Genomic DNA, 23,475 nt, shown 5'->3' on the forward strand with positions numbered 1-23,475 from the left:
GGTTTGCTTTTAGCTTTTCAAATATGTACATGCACGCATTTTCCTATAGTAGATTTGTTTTAATTACAACAATGCCATTGATTTGTTTTCAGGTAATACCAGATATTTTCTTTGTAATTGGTTTACTGCTACGCTGGTGGTTGTGGCCACACTAATTGCAATGGAAAAGTTATTATGTTCCTTAATTAATACATATATATGCTTATGCGCTGAGCATAGTGCGCATATAGTTGCGTGTATATACAATATATAAGGCAATGTGCTTATATATGAGTAATTATGAGAAGCGTTAAATCATAAATTTCGAATAATGGTTTATAAATTTAAGTCAAATGCCAACACTCACGGATTTATTAGCAACGCTTAACTGTTTAATGATGGCATTTAGGTATTTATACTCTACATACCATAGGTATGTATGTATGCAAGCTAATTGGTAATTGCAATTTGGTTACTCATACGACCCGTATAACGGAATGCGTGCATAAAACGAAATTCTCCCAAATCTCAGCGTGCATTTACTGTCTCATATATTCGTTTTTCTCTTAGCTTTTTTTTGCACAAGCAAATATATACGGCGGCATTACACTACGAAAAAATGCACCGCAGTTTTTGCATGAAAATTGTGGTTGAACAAGTCAACAAAGGTCAATTTCAAGTGTCATTCAATTTCATTGAAATTCTGTTGACACAAAAAACAATCCCACAAATTGCAAAGTTCCATGAAAGTTACATTTACTATTATTGTATTTCTTTTGTTTCGAAACAATCAATGGAAAATTCGAGTGGTAGGAAAAATGCAAAATATGTATATAAAAATTAATTTAAAAGTCACTCTTCAATTATTTGTGGAAACATGAGTGGCGCTCGCCGAGAAGAAATATACACCCTTATGTGAAGGCAAAAAGAAATGGAAAATAGAGATAGGCAATTGAAGCTCACAAACACACTCGAAAAATAGAAACGAAATTTAATTGGAAATAAGAAAGAACTTGAAAATTGTATTAGTGCAAGTTTTTTGCATTCATTTCACGTTTTCAAACCCACTCTTGTTGCTTGCAACAATAGCAATGCAACAACAAAAATATCGACCGGTGAATACTTAATAATGAATTTATGCAAATACACAGTTTGTGGCGCTTTGTCATTATATTACCACAGTCGTTGTATAAAAACAAAACGGATTCAACATCAAGCAATAACAGCTCGTTCACTATATAAAACCACAATTTCCAGCATACAATTAGCTGCTGTTGGTGTCACATCAACATCCAGCCTTAGTGCACTTTGTGTCAGCGTGACTTCGCCACTTGATTGTGGCAAATGACACATCTAACAGCGCTGCCTTTTAATCTAAGCTGCTGCTTTGAGAAACGAAATGACAAAGAATTTACTTGGTTTTAATGACTTTTGGTCAATATGGGCAGCATTTTTAATTATATTCGTAAGCCAACGTTTTTAGTAAGTCATGCTTGAGTTATGTCGAGCTGTGATGATATATTTACGCCGTATTATTTGTCATTTCATCATGAAAAACATATCTACATATATACTTATTGTACAAATCAGTTTTTTAAGGCAGAGAAAAAATTTCAATTTATATTACTTTAAAAACAATTGGGTTCTTGGAAGGCCAGAAGACGAACCACTTATAGTGACGAGTTTACCTTACAAATTTTATTGATCGAAATTGAAAAGAAATTATGTGATGGTTATTTAATTTTACAAGAACGAAGGGTCTTTAAAAAGTGACGCCTAGATGTTAGCAGTGAATAATACCTAGACGGTGGTACCTTCTCCATGTCATCTTCCATATCTGTAGATTGATGTATAATTTTACACGGCAGAATAAAGCGTTAAAATTATTGAAAGTTGTTATGAAAATGGTCGATCTTTAAGAATAACACATCGCACAATTCGTAATTTTTTTGGTGGAAATAAATGTTCGAATGAGTGGGCAATTCAAAAATTGGAAGAATAGAACCAGTTGCGAGGATAAAAAAAGGAATAACAGACCAAAAACTGGACTCTCTGTTAGGATATTGCTGCAGTAGCGCAAACTGTTGCTAAATAACCTGTAACATCGATATCTCAACGTTCTCAACAATTAGGCTTTCATGACTAGACTCGACACGTATGGATCGAGTTGTTAGCTCTCGTTACCAAAATATTGATTCTTAGAATGGATCATTTCAATCGCCAACAAATTATTCAAAATAAAAAAATGCCAAGGAAAATGCTTTCAAATGATAATACAAATTTCGCTGTCGTGTTTAGATTTTCTATTTGATTTCATTTCTGAAAAATAAATCAAGCAGCATGAACTCATCGTTGCATAAGACAATTGTTAATATCAGAAACTAATTTTTGATACGCCTTTACTGAATATTGCTTTCTGAAATATCGCACTAAATGATGGTCCAATTTCTTTGTTGTTGGTCCCCGAACTTAAGTGACATACAAATCAATTTATCAGTATTGCACCTAGTTATCCATTACTAGTGAGAGAAATGGAGTCCACAAATATGTTGCTCACATTCATGAGAGCAAATGTGTAGATAGAAAATCTGAAATTAAGAACATCATTATATATAATATATATACTACTGTAACACATCCACTTTCAGTCGTTTTGATCACTTTTTTTGAACGTGTTATAACTGTCATGGCAGTCACGTCCTCGGTATGACTTTCCCTGAGAGCGAATTATATGCCCATTTCCTTAAAAATATACTACAGTTATTTTAAAAGCTCAGTTTAAGAGCCAACAGCAAAGACTTTGCAATTTAAATGGCCATGGACGCGTTATAGGTAATGTTGCTAGTTCGACCATTTCGCAAGAGTTAAATTTAGCATTTGAAGGTTGCCAGGTTAGGTTTAGCCAGCAGCTGATTTGTTAGGCAACCTAAAAAGAGGAAATAGATGGTCTTATCTAAACCAGCAGTATTTTTTAAAGTCATCTAAAATCATATACTATGCTATTACTATATGTCAGAAACTTAAAAAGTTAATTTCATAAACTTCACCCAAGATAACGTTTTTTTCGGATTTAATGTACCTAGTTGTGATATTATACCTAGTCATTTGAGTTTGTATAAAAAAGCTACAAAAAGGAGCTCAAATATAATATTTAGCTCATAAATAAATATATTAATATTAACAAAATAAGTAAATAACTAGAAATAAAAACATAAACTATCCGAGGTTGGAATATAACAAATTTGAACTTGTTAATTTATATATTTTTTTCACAACTCCAAATGATACATTCACACATATGTACGAGGTTTTGTAAATGTCTATCATTTCGGCCACCAACACATGCTTGCCTACACACATTAAGCATTTGTCTTGTCCCCAGTTCACTACATAGACATAAATATGCATTTTTACTCAATATGTAAAGCCCTTCTAAATATAGCGCTCACATTTTAAATATTTTTGTTTCACTTGCCTCTCTTCGCAGGTTACAAGCGCGTTGCTTGGCCACCCGTATCGGAGGAGCGTGTCGTTAGAGAATTTACGCCACAACCAACTTCTGCTCATTATCCCGTATCTGGTCAGCAACAACCAGCTGAACAGCACCAACCACAACACTTGCAGCAGCAGCAGCAGCCATCTAATTATCAACAACAACAACCGAACGCTGCGCCAGCCAACCAGGTATTTACTAGAGTTGCCAATATGTTAAGAACAATAGAAATAGAAATGTAAAATGAAAAGCTGTTACAAACTAAAATACAAAAACAACAAAACCAACGAAAACAAGGAGTGCGAGTTTATCACAATAGTTACTTAATATCAGCTTTTATTATTGTTATGGATGTTGAACGAAATAAAACCAAAATTAAACAATGTACATAGTGTAACATGACTGGGCGTATGAGCAACGCCTGGGAATAGCTACTCAACCAAATTAATTAATTCAATGGTTTCCGAACAGACTCTTTATAATACTTGTATAAACTTGTAAATATAATGTAAATATAAGATAATTTATGTTTTTTCATAATCACTTCATGTTATTACATTTTTTGTTATGAGCACAACATCTTTTAAATTCAATTTTTAATAGAAATTTTTAAAGCAATTTATTCTAATTTCATTTATTTATAATTATAATTTTTTATTTTTCATTGATTAGAAAAAAATCGCTCTAAAGCAATATATCGTTTTTTTTGGAAATTGTAGAATTTTTAAATTTTTTTCTGTAATTCAATTCTACGGATTTTCAACACAATTTACTCTAATTTTATTTATTCCCAATTTTAATTTCTAATTTTTCTTCAATTAAATATAAATATAAAAATACAGCTCAATTCATTACAGTTCATTACAATACACATTTTTTTGTTTTTTGGAAATTAAAAATTTTATTTTGGAAATTGTAGTTCTTTATAAACAGCAACACACTTTTCTTTGGAAATTATTATAAATTTTCTTTTCGTAAATTTTGGTAAAAATATCTCGCCATTTACATTTATATTTATATATTTTACATTATTTTTTGTTTTATGTTTTTCTTGCATTCAATACCACTGCTGATGTTAATGAGTTTTTGTTAAACTTTACTCTGCACTTGAGTTTATGTCTATTGATTTTTTGTTTTTTGTTTGATTATTATTTCATCTATGGTTTTTTATTATCATTTCATGTATGGGTTTTTATTATTTCTGTTCTTCAACTCATTCCAACATTAACCTATTGTACATATGAATTTATTACAGTATTTTAGTTTGTATATATCAGTATTGAATATATCAGAGCTAAAACCTCTATTAATACTTTTGCAAAATCAAAAATTATAATAATAATAATAATAATAATAAGAAATACTAATTTTAAAAATAATTATTTGTATATAAATGTAATTTTAACTTTTATTCTTATTCTTTTAACAAATTTTTCACAATGGTAAGAAGTTTTGTACAATTTAATCACGAAAATTCGGCGCGATACAAACGCTCACACACGTAAGCACACATGTCAGCATTTCTTCTCTATAAAAGATTTAAAAATAAAATGTTAAAGAAATAAAAAATATCAAGTAAATTAGTAAAAATCAGTTCATAAAATGGGAATGGTTCACAAATAAATGTCAAAAAACTGATAATGATTGCAATTCAACGAATTTTAGCAAAAGATAAACGGCATATTTTTTTATGAAATTTATGTGCTGGAAATTCACTAAAACAGAATCTATAGCATAAGCTTCCATAAAATCTTCTACCAAGAATAGGGACCAGCTGGTTAAGAATTGGCAAGCAGCGCAACTCGCTTCCCATAGAACACTTAACGCTTCTTCGAATTCACATTTGAAAAGTGTGACTGTGCTCTATGTATACTCTCCTGCGAACGCTAAGGAGTTTTCTCCATTGCCACCCACATTCCGCAGAATGTGCAAATTAACCTGATATGAAAAAAAGCTCAGAGAAAAAGATGGGTTCAAATGCGACAAAAAACACTTCGTTAGTCTATCGTATTCTTAATAAGTGGCACATGTCCTTATTATATTCTAACTAATGCAGGTTAATAATTGAATTTACCTCCAATATTTCGCATTATTTTAGCAAAACTTCGTTGTGATGGGTATAAGTATCTAGTAGCGTGGATTTAAATACGCATAGAAGGCATGGGAGACTTGCATTTATGATATCATACTTTAGCATTCACTTTGGTCAACTCATTCATCTATACAATTATGGCTCATTAGCTTCACCCCGTTGCAACTGTGCAATAAATTCCCATAGCCTATCGGTAATCGACTTTTAGAAAGATAACCTCTTATACAGATTTATCAGACCCAACGTGAAAATAGACGCGAATAGCAACGTTCTCAAATTAGTTTGGTTAAGCTAATATACATAAACATAAATAAAATTGAAAGTAAAAAGAACAATATACAAGTTATCTTGCAAGTGTGTGTGTATGTAAAACATGTGCTGAATAGGCGCGGACCTAACAACGAACATATTTTTTTTTTTGTGTTCCAAATTAGCTTAATTCATCAACGTAATTTCCATCAAGAACAACGCAATCATTCCCACGCCGCTTTAACATTTCAATACCACTTTTGTAGAACGATTTATCTTTTGCCTCAAAATAAGCTTCAGTTTCAGCGATAACCTCTTCATTCGAGCGAAATTTCTTTCAGGTTTGCGAACAGCCAATAGTCGCTGCCAAATCTGACGATGTTCAATTCATGTAGTTTTCTCATTGCGCGGAATCATCAAAACGTTATTGTTTTTAGTCAACAGTGAGCAAACGCGGCACCCCCATTGAATAGAGCTTTCTCATAGTCAAATGCTCATACAATATAAAGCCAAGTCGTTCTTTTGATGCCTTTACGAGGTCACCCAAATAAAGGAGCACCAAGTGTACCTAGTTAGGCCGAGTTTTATTAATTTGTTATCGAGGTGCGCGCGTTTACCCAAAAATGGGTGTGGCAATGCATATTTTTCAAAATTCCACTCTGATCATATTTCATGTTTTGAGTTAATCACTTTATTTTTGCTTTGTTTAAAACAGAGACATCACTTTGTTTTCTTTATTGACAATTAATGATAGATGAGAAGTGGATGTAGCTATTAACTGAATTCGTCCACTCTTAATAGCAAAAAATAATATGTGAACGAAGTTTTATTAAAATATATAAATTTTGCACTAATTATGGAGTGCCCGAACGCACGGGCAGTTATATTTAAATCGACTCCACTCATCAAGCTGAGCATTGTGGAATATACTTGTCTCTATCTATCTCGATGCTGTTACGCTTTTTCATACAACCGCGCAGAAATGTACGGCTATAAAAATAAAACGTACAAAATCCATAAAATGCGAGTATATACCACGTTTCCCAAACAGTTATCTGTTAGTATTTAAAATACTTATTTAATATGCGCCATAAATTTTAAAAATTTAAGTCATCTAAATATGATACAAATTCACACAATTGTCAAGCGACTAATAGCAGCTTTAAAAAACGACCGAAAAATACTCAATTCAAAATACCAAGCTCTGAAACATATGTATCGTTTAGCATGAAAAAACGCATGGAATAAATAACTTAACAATAAAAGTTATTGCACCCATACAACAAACGATTCTGGTAATGCATATGGCTGTGTAAGTGACGGTAAGCCGCTCAGGAAATTATTAGCAAAGTGTGTTCTATTCAAAGTCGAAAAAATATTCACACCTAGCCTGACCATCAAAATTCAACTCTTCTAACCGATCGGATGGTAGAGCGAAAAAATTAACATCAACCGGACAAGCTTTTGCTTATATAAAATTAAAATGGCTACATAAAGAGTTATAGAATTCAGCTGGAAGTGGCCTACATATATGCCATGAATAAGGTTGTATTAATGTTGTAAGCAGTGCTACAATTTCAAATATTTACTCTAAATTAAAACATTTGGCTGCGATTAACAGATATTTGGTTTGTCAGGGTTTAACAGGAATGTTCTTCCAAATAAGTGGATAGCAGTGGCAGATAAAATTAGTACTTTACTTTGGTATCTTCATCGATACATAAAAGCAGTAATTCCAACAATGCCAACAAATACTTTGACCCAAAACTATTTGATGCACTTACAACAACGCAATGACTCAAATGGACTGAAAAGCGCCTTTGCATTTATATCTTGCCATGATAGTATTATAACTTGAGCCAAAACACATTGTTAAAAACTGAAGAAAATAATTAAATGTGCAATTCAAAAAAATTTAAAAAAATCAATTTCGAAGTTACTTACATTTTTCGTTAAAGAAGCGAGCGCACAATAGAAATGAATCAGATGCAATTAAAAAATAACTAAAATTCATGGCAAAATTCAACACCATGCAAAAAACTCGAAAGAAAATCATTTAAAAGTAACTTCGTTGAAAAAGGCAGCGAGCAATGGAAAATTATCAGATGCAAATGATTAAAAAAAAATTGTGGCGAAATTCAAAAAAATCGAAAAAAATCATTTTTAAAGCGCGAGTGTATGATAGAAATACAAATTTTGGTAAAATTTACTGAATTATTTCCGATTTTAGTAGTTGCTGTTTAGTGAGGAAATATTACATAGTTTTATTGATAAATCGAAACCAATTGGTTCACAGATAAGCGCAATTCTCAAAAAAATCAAGAAATTGTTTTGCATGAGCTAGAAAGAAGTGTTTAAAGTAATCTAATTACTGCATTTTTTAAAATTGGGCATCTTTCAGAAGAAATTTGCTTCCAAAATTATTCCTGTTTAAATCGTTGCCAGAAGTTGCAAAATCAGATTGGTTATAGTTAGCGAAGTTGCAGCTGAAGCAAAGTATTTTATTTTTAAATTTCAAATATGGTAGTTCTTAAAAAAAATTTAAAACTTAAAAATTTAGCTTAAAACTGAATGTTTGCAGAAAATTTAATAATTGAATATTTAATTTCATGACTGCGAAACAAGTTAAAAATTAAATTAAAACATTAAATGTAAAAAATTAAAATTTAAAAGTTAAATTTCAATTTAATATCAGTAAATCTTCAATTAAACAAAAACACTTTATATGTACATAACTTCTGCTCAAATATGAACGAGACGTTATCAATAAAACGGTCCGCAGATGACATATGGCAAAAATAAATTTTTTGTTTTTTGGTAGGACTGTTATAAGCTTGGCAAATTTCAGCGTGATATGTCACATAGTTTGTTTTTTGTGCTACTGTAAATAAGTCAAGCTCGAGTGTGTTCTTCGAATTCTCTTTTATGAGTTCAATTGTCTCAAAATGTTTTCCACGGAGCGGCAACTTGAGCTTGGGAAACAAATCTATGGTTAACCTAACCTAACTGTATTGTAGTTATGCACAAAGTCATTCGGCTAGGACTGCCGCAAATTTTTCTATTATTTCTAATTTTTTCTATTAATACAAACTGACACATAATTTCTTGTGTTAACGAAACGATAGCAAAACGATTGATGTGATATCAACCAGTTTTGCCAATTTTTTTTTGTTGAGTATTTATTAGTTTTTTATAAAAGTCTAACAAAATTCAAATAAGTCCTATTTTAAAATGTTTTACATACAAAAATTAACGGTGTTGAGCATTTTCCCCATGTAATGTCTCCATAATGTCGTACATTTGTTATGTGGAAAAAATGTGCGACACCGTCAGGGTAAAAATTTATAAAAAATCAATAAAATTTTCTAACACCTTCAAGCGTACACTGTATTTACTACAATTCAACAGGCTATAAAACTTCATAACAAAACATTTTTCTAGAAATTCTAGTGCAGTATCGTGGAATGCTGGGGAAAATTTTGTGAAATTTTGCCCGTTTTTGTATAAACTTGAAACTAGGTTTTGTATGTTTTTTTGTACAGTGAGTCATATTTTTATTAAGAAAATGTTGAACAAAACAAAGTGCTGAGTATTGAAAAAAATATTCAGGATATTTATGTATTACCATTTATCGTGGACTGTAGAGGATGCCAATCATTTGCGCATGTATGCTTCGTGAGATATGACTCACTAAAAACGGCTGGGGAAAAACGTTCAAAGGATTTTACATCTCCAAATACGTAATTATTTTCTGATTTGCTGGAAAATCACAATTCTCAATTTTGTATAATATAATACTATTTTTTTCCTACTGGTAATCTGTAATACATACATGCATATATATTTATAGGTGTAGATATGTATATCGCAAATTTGAATTTGTATTGTAGCCGAGTGTCACCAACACGATCCATTACAATTTATCATTTCAAACTTAATAGCTCCTATTTGTATGGAGCGTAAAAAGTGAAACTAACTGCAACTTGACAAAAATATTTGCACATGAACGTAAATACCTCGCAGAACCTCATACATATTCTTGCATGTAGGTATATGTGTGACTACAGTTCCATGTATACATAAATTTAGTCTGTGTATAAAAAGTTTTTTTTTTTTTAACAGTTTGGTTCACATGCAAGGAACATTCGAACCATTTGTGTAGGTAATAAGTTCGGCTTCAAATTTTACTACAAATTCAACAGTTGTTAGCAGCTGGGGAGTGGAATTGGGGGAGCAATACAAACACATTTTTATTGTTGATAGCAAAAGTATTTGTTTTTTACAAGAGTTTCATTCGTTTTAATGGTTTTGAATAGATACATACATATATAAGCATATGTATGGATGGCTTGAATGAATTCATATAAATAAATGGCTTCATACATTCATTCATGCACTTATGCATACACTCGTATACATATATATACATATTCATTCTCAAACATATGTCATAAAAATTCGATACGAAATATGATATGCGAATATGTATATATGAAGGTTTTTTCTTAAGTGTGCATATATGTATGCATGTACCTAAATGCTCTGCCACTGGCACAATGCAGCGAACTAACTTTATTTTAGAATTTTATTTAGCAATTGGTCAAAGCAGTTAGTTGAGTTGAAAGTTTGGTAAGCATATGCAGGTATATTTGATGAGTTGGTCACAATATAAAAATGGTCTACGAGAAAAAAGAAGACTCAACTGTAAAGGTTTTTTCCAAAAAAATTAATGTTTTAAATTTTTGTGTTCTTTAGCTAGCATTTTTTTTTTTTATTTAAGGAACACTAATACTTTATATAATATATATGAAGGAAGGCTAACCCGAAAATAGCAGCGTACCTAAACGTATAATATCACATATCTAGAAGTTTTTTAGCAAGAACTTATTTTTCAAAATAATGAATTTAGATGAAAACAATTCATACTTTGATTGCATGTGAAAGGGTAAGGTGCCAATTATGAATACAATAAAAAGCTGCAAATAACGTGTTGGCAAAATAAAGATCTACTTCATTCATGGATTTGAATGTTAAAGCTGGAATCAATTCGATTGGATCCGTATATATTCCTTCTTTTACATAGCCCCACAAAAACTAATAATGTGGTATTAAATATATTGAATGGGGTGGCCAACTAACAGCGGAATTTCGTGAAATTATGCGAGCGGGAAATTTGGTTTGCAATAAATTCATTGTGCTGTTGAAAGCATAATCTATTAATCGGAACCGCATTTCCAGACCACATCGCGCACCAAAAAGTGATGAAATGAGCATGAAAAAACTTCTGAACAATTTCTTTTTGATTTAAATTCCAGTCAGTCGACTTAAATTTATCGACCTGGTTATTAATAAAGTCCTCTGACGGAGAATTATTTTTACCGAAAATATCACGAAACGAAACGTTGCTTATACAGATCAACCATATTCGTAGTGAATTTTTATTACTTTAAAGCGATTTCGAGCGAAATTAAATTCATTGCAACAAGGAGAGGAAATGACGACTTTTTATTTTTCTTGAAAACTATTTGTTTATTCATCTTATTCAAACTACTCCTACATCTAGATATAATACACTTGATTCATTCCTCGTGGAGCTTGTCTTCTATATTAGCTTCCAGAACCCTTTAGAAACACCGCTACGAGGTAGCGCAGGCTAAACGCCCACGTGGTCTATCTAGCATTTTAAAAATCATGCGCTAAAAATCTATTTTTAGATGGATAACAAGAAAAACAAACTCTTATTAGCTCTGGCTTTGCTTGCTACAACTTTCATATGAAAGAACGTGAATCCCAGATGGTAGCAGAAGAGATGGTGAGCACAAGACCAACTTTTTTTTGGTGATTTCAATGATAGTCAAAAAATAATAGTTCTATAATGAAATATTCCTTAAGAGACTAAGAAGAACTCTCTTCAATGAATTTTTATTTTTCAACATAATCTCCAATAATAATATCTGTTTATTTTGGAACTAATTTTTTAATGCCCTCGAAAAAATATCTAAGTCCTCCTAGTCTGAAAAATGTACGTTTATTGCCTTGAGCTCTTCAATAAGCGGAAATATTTTTCTACGAAGATTTTTTTTTCAAATTTTATAATAGAAAGTAACCATTTTCGTTTACTCAATCATTAAAATCGCTTTCGAATATTAGCCATGGTCTTCCCGGCGGATTTAGTGAATTTAAATTTTTAGGGGATAGCGTCTTCTTATGGCACTACACAGACTTTTGCTTACTTTCGCGGTCATAGAGATGGAATCATGCATCATTTTCCAGTAAAAATAAAATCGAAAACATTTGTTCAATTTTTGCCATAGAGCACCAGAGACTCTCTACAGTACCCAACTCTTTTTTTGTCTTTGAGACGCCGTGAGCATTTGCGGTATACACCTTGTCTTCACTTTTGGGGGATTAAGAGGATCGTGAAGAATAGTATGAAACACAAAAGGTTAGATATAGGTTAGATATCTCTGCTAATAATTTACCCATTATTCGAACATCCTATAGTAGAAGTTTTTTAATTGTTTTGTCTTTTCTTCTGTTCTCTATTTCACTTTACCACTTTTGAATTCAAGATAGTGAAGGTGCAAAATCGTGGTAATTAGCCACAATTTTTTTTGAAAATGGTTATTGATTTTTTCTTTGTTTTGTAAGGAATTTACTCACAGCGTTTGGTTCAATTTTTCTCAATATTGCCTGCTTTCAGGGAAGATTACTACGCAGATAACTAATGGCTGCAATTTTGTACAATTTTATGTATAAATTTTTTTTTTGTTTCAATTATTAATATTTCACATTGAATGCCCTTCGTATGTATGTATGTATGTATGGGCACACAACAATCTCCTACTACTATGATGCATCAAATTAGTTAAATACTATATTCATACCAGAAACTAATAATTCCCTACTTATCAATTCTGCTGTGCTGCAACAATACTCATTTAAATACGCCATCACATGATTGACTATTCTAAACTGAACTGACATAGCCACGTTTGTTTCTCGCGGGCCCAATTAGCCGTTCTGTGTATAACTTAATATTCATTTACTGCATTATTATGTATATTTAATGAAATAAATGCCACCATAGTACTTGTCATAATGTTCGCACTTCTCCCCATTTAAAACCGCTTCAAAAACGCACTGTGTATATTTAGTACTCATTTTATTTTCAATTTCGGATTTAGTGAAAAACTATGATCATTTGTATTTGTTTTGCTTGATTTTCGAAATGGAAAATAACTAAATTAAGCTGGAGCATAAAAGCATGTAAATTATAGCTTTTTTCGAAATTAATTATATTTTTATAGGTAAATATGAGTAAAATTTTTGTCATACAATAGATGTCTCCCTTAAACTCCAATTGTTATACCTCTTACCTCTATACAGCGGTAGGTTTTGAATACATGTACGTCATCCATTTATTTATTTACTTTTTTCTTTTATTTTTCTAAATGGTAATAAAAAATTATTGTACAACTGCATACAACGATAAATTATGCAAATTAATTTAGTGAATATTCACGCGCACACAGCAATTACTACAATACACGGCAAATAGAAATGGGCACGTACTCGTATTAGTGTGACCGAATAAAAAAGTAGCGAATTTTTTGTGGCATACAACGGTTACCGCAAAATGGAATGATAGCAACGTTAGCGGCTGCAGAGCACAATACACGCATGCTACAATTCGCTGTAGTCATATACTAGCACACACGCAGACTTATGTATGTGTGTATATACGCAATCATATGAACTGTGCAGGCTATAATAGACTGACAATTCACAAAAAAAAACGAGTTAGAAGCAAGAACTGTGGTAAACAGCATAAAAATAGCTGAAACACACACAAACAAAAAAACAAAAGAAAAAAAGTGCAAAAAGTCACAAAAAATGAAACGACGGACGCTGAACGCAAAACACAAAACACGCAGCGCGTTACACTAAATTTTAATTTTGTTATCCCAAAACAAAGCGTTTGAAAGTAAATATGCATCTACTTAGATATGCAAATATAATGCACTTTTTACTGTTTAACATTATTTTTTTTTTGGTTTTTTATATACATTTATACGAAAACCTCAAACTTCAACCGCAACATCATGAGCCGCAACAATGCCAATGGCCAGCAAAAACAAACGAAAAAATGGCAGCAATTAAAATAAATGGGATTTTTCGCACTATGAACTACTACAAAATTACAATGAACACACTCACAGACGCTTGAACGCGCCACACCATAGACACAATGCAATCAAAAGGCAAAGGAACGAGCGAATTGCATGAAATTACCGAAGAGGCATTACACTGCGTGGCCATGCAGCGCCAAATAAATTAAAAAGCAAAAGTACAAAGTTAATTTATTTGTTAATCTCGTTTTGCTTCTTTTTTATCGGCGCATCCTTCGTATATGCGTTTATTTACCACATTGTGCATATAAAACAATAATTGCCACAAATGGATACAATTTAAAGAGCAATGAGTTAAAATTAAATGCTATGACATACCTACAAACATAATTAAAGGAATAAAATATACTATCGCAGAGTTTTTTAGGGTGGCTTGCAATTTTAAAGTTCCACATACGCCCCGTGTTACCAATTTGAGTCAGAGAGAAATTCTCTTTGCTAGTGTAATTATGGAACCATTTTAAACGAATTTTTTACCAAAATTTTATTTAAACGAATTTTGGAGCAATTTTCTGCATTCTTGCATTGTCCATTAATTAGTTGGTATGCAATTTATGCAATCAACTCTGCTCTCTGCTACACACACATACTTCTACAATCTGTGCTGGCATAAATCAGTAATTAGCACTAAAGCCGCTGTAGTTTGCAAGTATTCATGCAACTAAATTACATAATAGGCATACGCATACTCATACAAGATTTAAGTCAGGCTCATAAGTACACATATGCATATGTATCTGTGTATAATATATGAGGTAATATAGTTGTATGTATGCATACAACATGCATGAGCTTGTGTGTCTTTTGTAAGCCGCAACGTAGGTCTTTTGCTGGCATACCATTTAGTCTAACTTTCTTTTGTTTTTTTTTTCTCTAACTCACTCTCATCCGCTCTCTTGGTCATGCCACAAAGTTTTCTTTTGACTCATAAATTATTCCTTTACTTATTAATAGTTGGGCACTTAATAATAATTAGGCAAAGACACAAATATACTATACATAAACGCATACACGTACACAAGAAATACATACATATGTACATATGCGTATTTACGGCACGTAGGTAGCATATATTTATATGGTTCAAGTGCAACTGAAGCAACCTCAGGGATTTATGTAGGCAGTGCAGAGCTTAACTAAGTTTCTGCCTGAATGTGTACATATATTTACACAAGCTGCATACATAAATTCAAATTTATAAACGTTGTTTGGTGAGTAATTTTATCATCGTTAACACGACCAGTAAAGGAACTGGTTTTGCAGCAGAAATGTTTACTATGTCAAAGTAATTGAGTGTTAGCAGAAAATATGAAAGTAAAATTAGCAAGCAAATAATTACTTAAACATTTAAGTCATTTTGGGATATGTGACAAACGTATGGATTATTTGCTGTTGTATCATGATTAGCGACAAAATATACCGTCGGTCGCAATCTTATGCCTGTAATAATCCTTCAGCTACATAGCATTGATGTCAAAGGGGAATTACAGGTGCGATACATGAACATGAACCACTGACAGCAATGCAATACAAAAAAAATAACTATTAAGGCGAGACGCCATATAAATGGTCAACTGGGACTGGTATTATATGTAAGAAGCCTAATGCTAAGGGAATCCTACAACAATGCACTGTGTCAATGTCCAGCAATCTGTAATTGATTTGACCCCACATTCTTCCACTCTATGTGGATTTTCTAATCAATGGATGATCATAATTTTCTGAAAACTCAAAAAACAGTGCATCAAAACTGTCTCGAGGGAGACTTTTACCCAACTAATCTTCGCACCGACCAAATATTGCTCTCCACTGGTCGGATAGCTATTCGCGTGCTGAACTCAATTTGTAGGTAGTTTTATGTAGTTAATTTAATACCAACAATTGTTGGTATATTTTCGAAATGAATGCCACGCACTGCTAATGTGTCGGAGCTGTTCGCAATCACGAATCACATTTTGATACTTTTTCATTAAGAAGTTCGTTTCTAAGTCAAGTTTCATCTGCATTGCAACATTTCATTGCCACCTCAATGATTGCTTTATACTTATACTTTAATACCATTAATATTTTGTTTAACTGTTTGTAAAATGTCTATGTGAATGACAAAAAGATTTAACTGCTGCCCTAATATCGACCCAAAATATGCATTTTATTGTTATAGGCGCACTCCAGACACTACTTAGTTTATTGTTTGTTAACCGTTTAGTCACATTTCGTTCATTGAAGTGTGCTCTGTTCAACCTACGACAGTATATACATATGTACAAGTAATACTTCCATACAGTATGTACATATATACATTTCCCAGTTATACTGGGTTGTAGAAGGATGCAGAGATATGAAAGAGTTCATTTATAAGGCCATGTATGCGCATATGTTTGTACATAAATATGTATGTACACGCGTTTATCCTTGTAGGCATTTGTGTACACTCATTTTATGCATATTTATGTGTTGTTATAAATACATTTGCTCGAATGCATGTATGTATATGTACGTATAGCTTTGCAGCTGCTATAAATGAGCTGGTCATGGGAAAGTTAACGAGCCCTTAAATAGGCCTCTTGGGGGACGTTAAATGGAAAATATGACTGAAATTAAGCAAAAATCTACTAAAGGATATAACTGCTGCTGCAACAACAAAAAGCCAAATACTACCGACCGAGTATTTCTCTTCAGCGTATGTGCATGTTTGTTGGAAAAAGTTTGGCTAAGCTGTAAGCCAAACTGGCTAGACGCTGCGAATTCAGTTAGTTAAGCTAACGTGTGCGTTAGCCTGCGTTGCCAAAAGAGGCTTTCAACTACCTTAGAATACTTTGAAAAGAGGATTTTAGCGGCACACAAATTTCTTTTATTTATTATCCAATCCTCGAAAGTGTGGTACACTATTGAAAAGATAATTTTGACTACTGTACTTTCTGAGAACATTTACCTTAGAATGTCTCTTGAACCTATTAATTTCAAAGCCTCTAAAAATTCTCATTTTCCACGCCATCAAATATAGCCTTTCTTCTCATAATATTAAACATTTCAGTCTTTGGAATCGTAGCAGTAACTTTATTAGTAAAAAAGTTAGAGCAACTTGAAGTTTCATTACATACATACAATTGAACACATTTGTTTAATTTCCTGCTTATATATTAGCGGCATTACTGCATATCATAAATGACCATTTTTTGCCCACTTACTCGCCTTAAGTGTATTTGTATTAAATATAAATATGTGATAATGAACAAAAGTAATATATATTGTAATTTCGAAATTCTTCTTTGCTATTAAAAACCCTAAAAAAAATGAGAAGCATCCATTGTAATTATTGTTGAACAAAACGAAGAGGCGTTGAAAACATTGAAAAATTACAATTAATTACCAGGAAATGGCCACAAGTATGTCAACGCGCACTGGACAAACAAACACCCGCTTGAATAAACACAATGTATTTGCATACATTTTTACACACATACAAATACAAGTATATCCATGCACATGCATGAAAATTTAAGTATGGTTATGTAAATGTTTAATACGGCAGAGTATTTAATTGTATAAAAATCAATAACTGCCAAGTGAGCAGAAAGTACCAAGTTTTCTACAGATATCTCAATTTTCATTTGATTTATCATATTCACGGACGGACGGACGGGTGAGCAGATATCGCTAAATCAATACTTCTCTTTCAGTTTCATTGGATCTTAACCAAACAGGCAACCATTATGTGAACAGAGTAAAAATTTCTACACTATTAAAGTTACACAGCTAAAAGCGTTATGGAGGGCTCAGGTAGTAACCAACCAACACCTCTTCTTTTGGCCAATTTAAACCATTTCTGGTCAATCGCTAGCTTCAAATGGTCCAGTTCTTAGCAGTAAAGATCTGAACTTAGTATTTGACCATATCGAACCAAATCATAATAAATGATTACTTTCAAAATGTTCTTGCTCGTTAGTCCTGGTTTGACCACGAGCGTTTTCGCACTATTTCGCATCCCCAGTCACCGTCTGTTCAAAAAATGGGTCGATTGCATTCCGTTTGGCCAAGGTTTTGCAAATAGAAATTCAGCTATCATGTTTTTGGTGTTAATTATTGGGGCACCAAAACATCCAGCTTCTTTTTAAGTGCAGCTTTGCGCAAATGGTTTAAAACTCTTTTATGGTCGATTTTTTGGTTCGTCTACTAATATGGCGGTCAACTTCCATTATTTCAGTGATTTTATTGGCATTATCGACATTTTCTTTATCAAAGAAAAACTGTAAAATGCACTCAATTTTCTATTTGTTGGCTTTCATTGTTAGCACCCTGTGACTCATAACTGAATGGAACAAACGAAAAACAGCCAAAGGATTTTTTGAGTGTCGAATTGATCTTATATAGTAGCAACTTCAAAAAAATATGTAAATACATTAGATTGAAAAGTGTAATTTGTATTTTCTTAAATGGTTTGAAATACACTTAGTATATTTAGTTCGGCAATAGATTATGGATTTTTTTTTTAAAGAGTTCTCATAAAGTTATTATTCTTTCATACATCCTTCAGTAGATTTATTGGGTGTATGGCTTTCGTTTATCAACACACATTAATCGAGCTCGACGTAATTTCGCTGTCATTAAATGAGACATGGAATTAAATATGAACAATAATGAAAACTTTCCGATGGAGCTAGCAAAAATTAATCCGTTATGCAAACGATTATTACAAGCAATCATTGTGAGGGAAAATGCAGCAACAACTACAAAAGCAAACAGAATTAAATGAAATGTTTTTCATAAACTCACTTATGGTCAAAGCAAGTATTTATGCACGCATACATATAAAGATATTTTATTGACACTATCGGGTGTATCTTTAAGAGTTTAAGAACTTAAAATGGTAATACAAAACAGAAGTTCAGAGGAACTATTTTTTTTTTTTTTTTTTTTTTTTTTTTTGAAGTTAAACACCTTAGTCGTCGATGGACGAGCGAAAATGGAGAGTAAAATCTCAAGGCCATACAACGTGTTGAGCATTTTCGTTCCGCGAGAGAGAAAAAGGATATAACGTAGAGGAAAAGGAGAGAGCTATACCTTATATAGTATATATCTTAGATACAGTTTAGGCTATTTTTCCTGAGTTTTTCATTGTGGTTGCTAATTTCTAGTGAGAAATAACACTGCCTACTTGTTTGTTGGTGCAAACTTGTAGGAAATATATTTTCGGTGCCTCCTTTTTGGTGTTATATTTCCTTGGTGCCTACTGTTTGGGTCGTTTTTTGGTCCCAATTTTTCAGTGTTTATTGTGGTGCCTATGTTTTGGCGCTTATTTCCATTTTCTGGCTAGTGCTTGTGCGTACTATAAAGTGCTATCTATTCCCACGTCGGATTTATTGGTATTGCCTTGCGTTTGTGCGGGTGATAAACACTCGGAGTAGTGCATGTTGTTGCCACGGTTTGTGTTCCGTCGGCGCTTCTCCGTTTTTTGTAAATTTTGTCTATTTCTATTCTCTGCAAATGTTGTGAATTTATTCAGATATATATTCTTTATTATAATAATCTGGTAGATAAACTCATGCCATTATTTTTTTTTTATATGACAAACTGCATAGTTCATTTAATAAATCCAATTTTCGAATATTTTTTCAAATAAATCTGGTCGCATGGCGTCAATACTGGCTTGAATATTGCAATAAATCGATTGTTAAGCGCATTGTATGTCAAGTTGCGTTGTTGAAACCAAATGTTGTCGATGATTAGCTACTTAATTTTTGGAAAATAATCTCAAAATAGGTTATCCTAATGAAACACCCATTATAACGTGAACAAACAAATGATCAAAGTAAATCAAGCACGTGATTGAGTTGTCAAGCAAATGCATATTTACAAGTGTATAGATACATACTCGTATATACCCGCATATGCCAATGTAAAGTATTCGTGAAAACATTAATGCCACGCGGCTGCAATGGCTCAAAAATCCTTACATTATCAATACCATCGCACCATATTTACAAATATCTGTAACGTATATATATGAGTGTGAGGTTTATATGTACATATATACAAGCAGTTACATGTGTAAATATATATGCGATATGTATGTTATGAATATTATTTCGTACACAGTATTCATTAATATTAATGAAATTTAATTAAGTATTTTAAAATTTTAGGAAATTTGTTTCAACATTTTCAAAGATATCAACATCAAGGCTGCTTGTATATATTTATGTGTGTACATACATACACATATTTACAGTTAAGCATACATGCTTATCGATAATAGTCACCACATCTTCTTTACCTGAATGTGCTTATGCTTGGTCTATTAAACCGCGAATATAAACTTTTAAAGTTGATAGTGCTTTTTTCTGATAGCTACTACGTTCGGGTCGCGAAGGATGAATTTGATTTCTTCGTCCAAGTGTGGCCACTCTTTGGGGAACTGTTTTAAACTACCTTAGTAACTTTTCGCAAAAATAGTGACAAGCCATCGATTGTATTTAAGTATTTTGGCAACAAAAAATCGTTTACCTCTCCACTTGTCCAAAAATAAAGACGCTTACTAGAATCTCGTCTTAAATCTGCCCGTGATCTACAAAATTCGAGCAATTATTTTATGCTTGTGTACTTTTTTCTACTGATTCCCGGGGTAGGAATGATGAATAGCGTTTGTAGCTGCACAAGTCTTAGATATTCTTTACACCGTAAAAATTATCAATTATTATATGTACCTACGTGAAGCTATAGTAATGCTGCAAACTCTTTTTTAAACAGGATATCAATGGATACTAACCGTAAAAGGTATATCCTTCCAGCTATTAAAAAAGTCTTTGTTTAATTTTCGCATAGTAATTTACTATTACAATACAAGTACAATAATGAAAAATGTATCCTTAAATATCCGTGAAATACCACAATGAATTATTTTGAAAAATTTACACGCCTCCACTTCTTTCTTGTTACTGTTTTATAATAACGTACAAAAACAGTCGAAATTTCCTTTTACGACAAAAATTATACGTAGTATCTTTACGTTTTCTCTTTGAAACTCTAAAGTCCTTTATAAAATTAATTTGATGGGAAAATGGTAAACTGAAAATGCACTTTTGAAGCTATTTTCAAATCGATCCAGCTTAATATTTTTCCAAATATTATTTTTTAATTCCGTTGGAAAGCTTGCACCTTTTTACAGCGAGGCACCCTAAAATATATAAACGATTCCATTAAAAGTCCAAAAGTATGAACGTGGTCGTAAAGTCTTCTAAAAATTGGTTTTCCTGCAAGCTTGTGTATAATAAGATGTAAAATGAAATTTGTTTTAAAACTACTAAGTAATTTTAAGATTTCTTCAACATAGCCTATGCTTAGTAGTCCCTGAAAGTTTAAAAAGAAAACCGCATATCTTGTAGAGATATATTCAAATACGTACAGAAAATCAATTATGCAAATCTTATTTTATTATTAGAATCCTACAGTTTAAATAAAAATTGATTGTTTTCCAAAATTACTTTTTTCTCCATTTTTGAAAAATGGGCAGATTTTTGTATATTTTTCATTAAAAACTTAGATTATGTTTAGTAATCCCTGAAAGTTTCATAAAGAAAACCGCATAACTTGTCAAAATATATTCAAATGCATAGAAAAAATCAATTTGGAAAATCTCATTTTATTATTAGAATCTTAAAGTTCAAGAAAAATTGTTTTGGTAAAAATTAAAAAAAAGGAAAAAATTTGTTTTGGGTAAAAATTAAAAAAAAAAAGAAAAAAAAATTTTTTTTTGGGGAATGGAAAAAAATTGTATGGAAAAAAATTATTTTTATTTTATTTTAATTAAAAAGTTTATCTCGCATTGCAATAAAGCAAAGCTGAGGTATAAACAGAAGAGGAATCTCATTTGCCTCACGCTTCAATATTCCACCACTGGGGATGTGAAAACTGACTTATACATTTGTATGTTCTCGTAAACTTGCTGGGGGAGGTGTTTTTACGCGCGTGCACATGAGCGCATTAATTCCCTATGACAGCATGGCGTATACGTAACATGAATTATTAAAGTTATCAAGCCTGTTCGCTAGCTCAGCTAGCCGAATTGCCTGCAAGTCACCACCCAGCCACAAAAGACGAATGCCATCATCATTTCTGACAGCAGTAGATATGTTGCTGCCATTTGTTGCCAGTTGCGAGCCACAATCGCCCCATATTGGCAAACGCATTGCAATGCAATGTGATGCAATGCATACTGACAGAGCAACAAAAGCAAAACGTGCGGCAGCAAGCGGCACGTGCATGACGAGTGGAATTTTTGCAATTCATATTAAATTTACATAATGCATTTATGTGCCATTGATTAAGTGTCAGCAAGTGTGCAGCACAAATGTATAGATATGTTTATGTATGCGAGTGGATATACATAAGTGTATGTTCATTCAGAAAGAATCACGGACAATGGCTGAATTACTCACATTCAGATGCAGCAGAAATGGTCAAATGAAGTGGAAGTCTGGCAGTCAAATTGACAGTAGTTCGCGGATGAATTTATATATATCATATTTGCATGGATGGATCTTTACAGACACAAATTAAAATGAAGGCAGATACGCCAAGTGCTACGCACTCACCGACTCCACGAATAGCTTCCACACTCACCATTCACACTATCCCACTCATTCGCTTGCTTAACACAACACTTTGGTGCATTTGAACAAAGATGGCAGAAAATTGTATGCCAACAAATGGCCAGTGAAGAGAATGTTGGATGGATAGTATATCCGCAAATGCAATAAAGCGTGCAATGTTAAAGCGTGGTGTATCCTTGATGCACGTTCATGCAATTGAAGCGAACAATAAACCAAAAATAGATTTATGCATGGAAAAATTGCAATTTCATTGCAAAAGAGCGAAAGTTAAGAGTTTTGTTGATGCCGAATTTGCAACATGTTGCAACCTCGGACACAGAGCTACACGTATATTGCACAAAAGTACATACTCGCGCCTTCTACTGCTACGCTGTTGCTCGCATAAATTGTACGCGCCACCTTACGAGTTGATGGCAACAGCGGCGGCTTTTACTAGGTTGCTTCCAACAGACGCGTTAACGAATTGTTAAATTTTTGATATTTTCATTTCGAGAACGAAATGTAACGTGAATTTCAAGCTTCGTGAGCTCTGCAGGTAGCAATAACCAGAAAAAAAAAACAAAATTGTTAAGGCATTGAGGGCGTTGTAGTAACAATAGCAACAAACAACCATATCGAGCAACAAAATTTAATATTAAACTTATTTGTTTTTGCCACCAACTCAAGCGTTGGTAACTAAGGCAACAGTGCTGAAAAGTTTCCATTAGGATCTAAAAGCGATATCCTGCAGTTCATAAGTAAATAAAAAAAGTGTTTTTTCTTCAATATGAAATTAATTTTTTAAAGCATGTCATTTATTGTTTCGTGTCTAAAATAACTCTATTATTTTAGTAAAATATCCAGTATTTTTATTACTCTTAA

At 32.4% G+C, this 23,475-nt stretch overlaps 1 protein-coding gene across 1 annotated transcript in view; it reads left to right on the forward strand.

The window, feature by feature from the left end:
* Positions 1-23,475, forward strand: part of LOC129242023 (uncharacterized) — a 206,039-nt gene that overhangs the window by 155,938 nt on the left and 26,626 nt on the right. Inside the window, exon 5 of the mRNA XM_054878585.1 lies at positions 3,467-3,663. Within this exon, the coding sequence (XP_054734560.1) occupies positions 3,467-3,663 (197 nt within the window). The remainder of the gene's footprint in view (positions 1-3,466; positions 3,664-23,475) is intronic.

This window comes from Anastrepha obliqua, chromosome 3, assembly GCF_027943255.1.
Source record: "Anastrepha obliqua isolate idAnaObli1 chromosome 3, idAnaObli1_1.0, whole genome shotgun sequence".
Lineage (NCBI taxonomy): Eukaryota > Metazoa > Arthropoda > Insecta > Diptera > Tephritidae > Anastrepha > Anastrepha obliqua.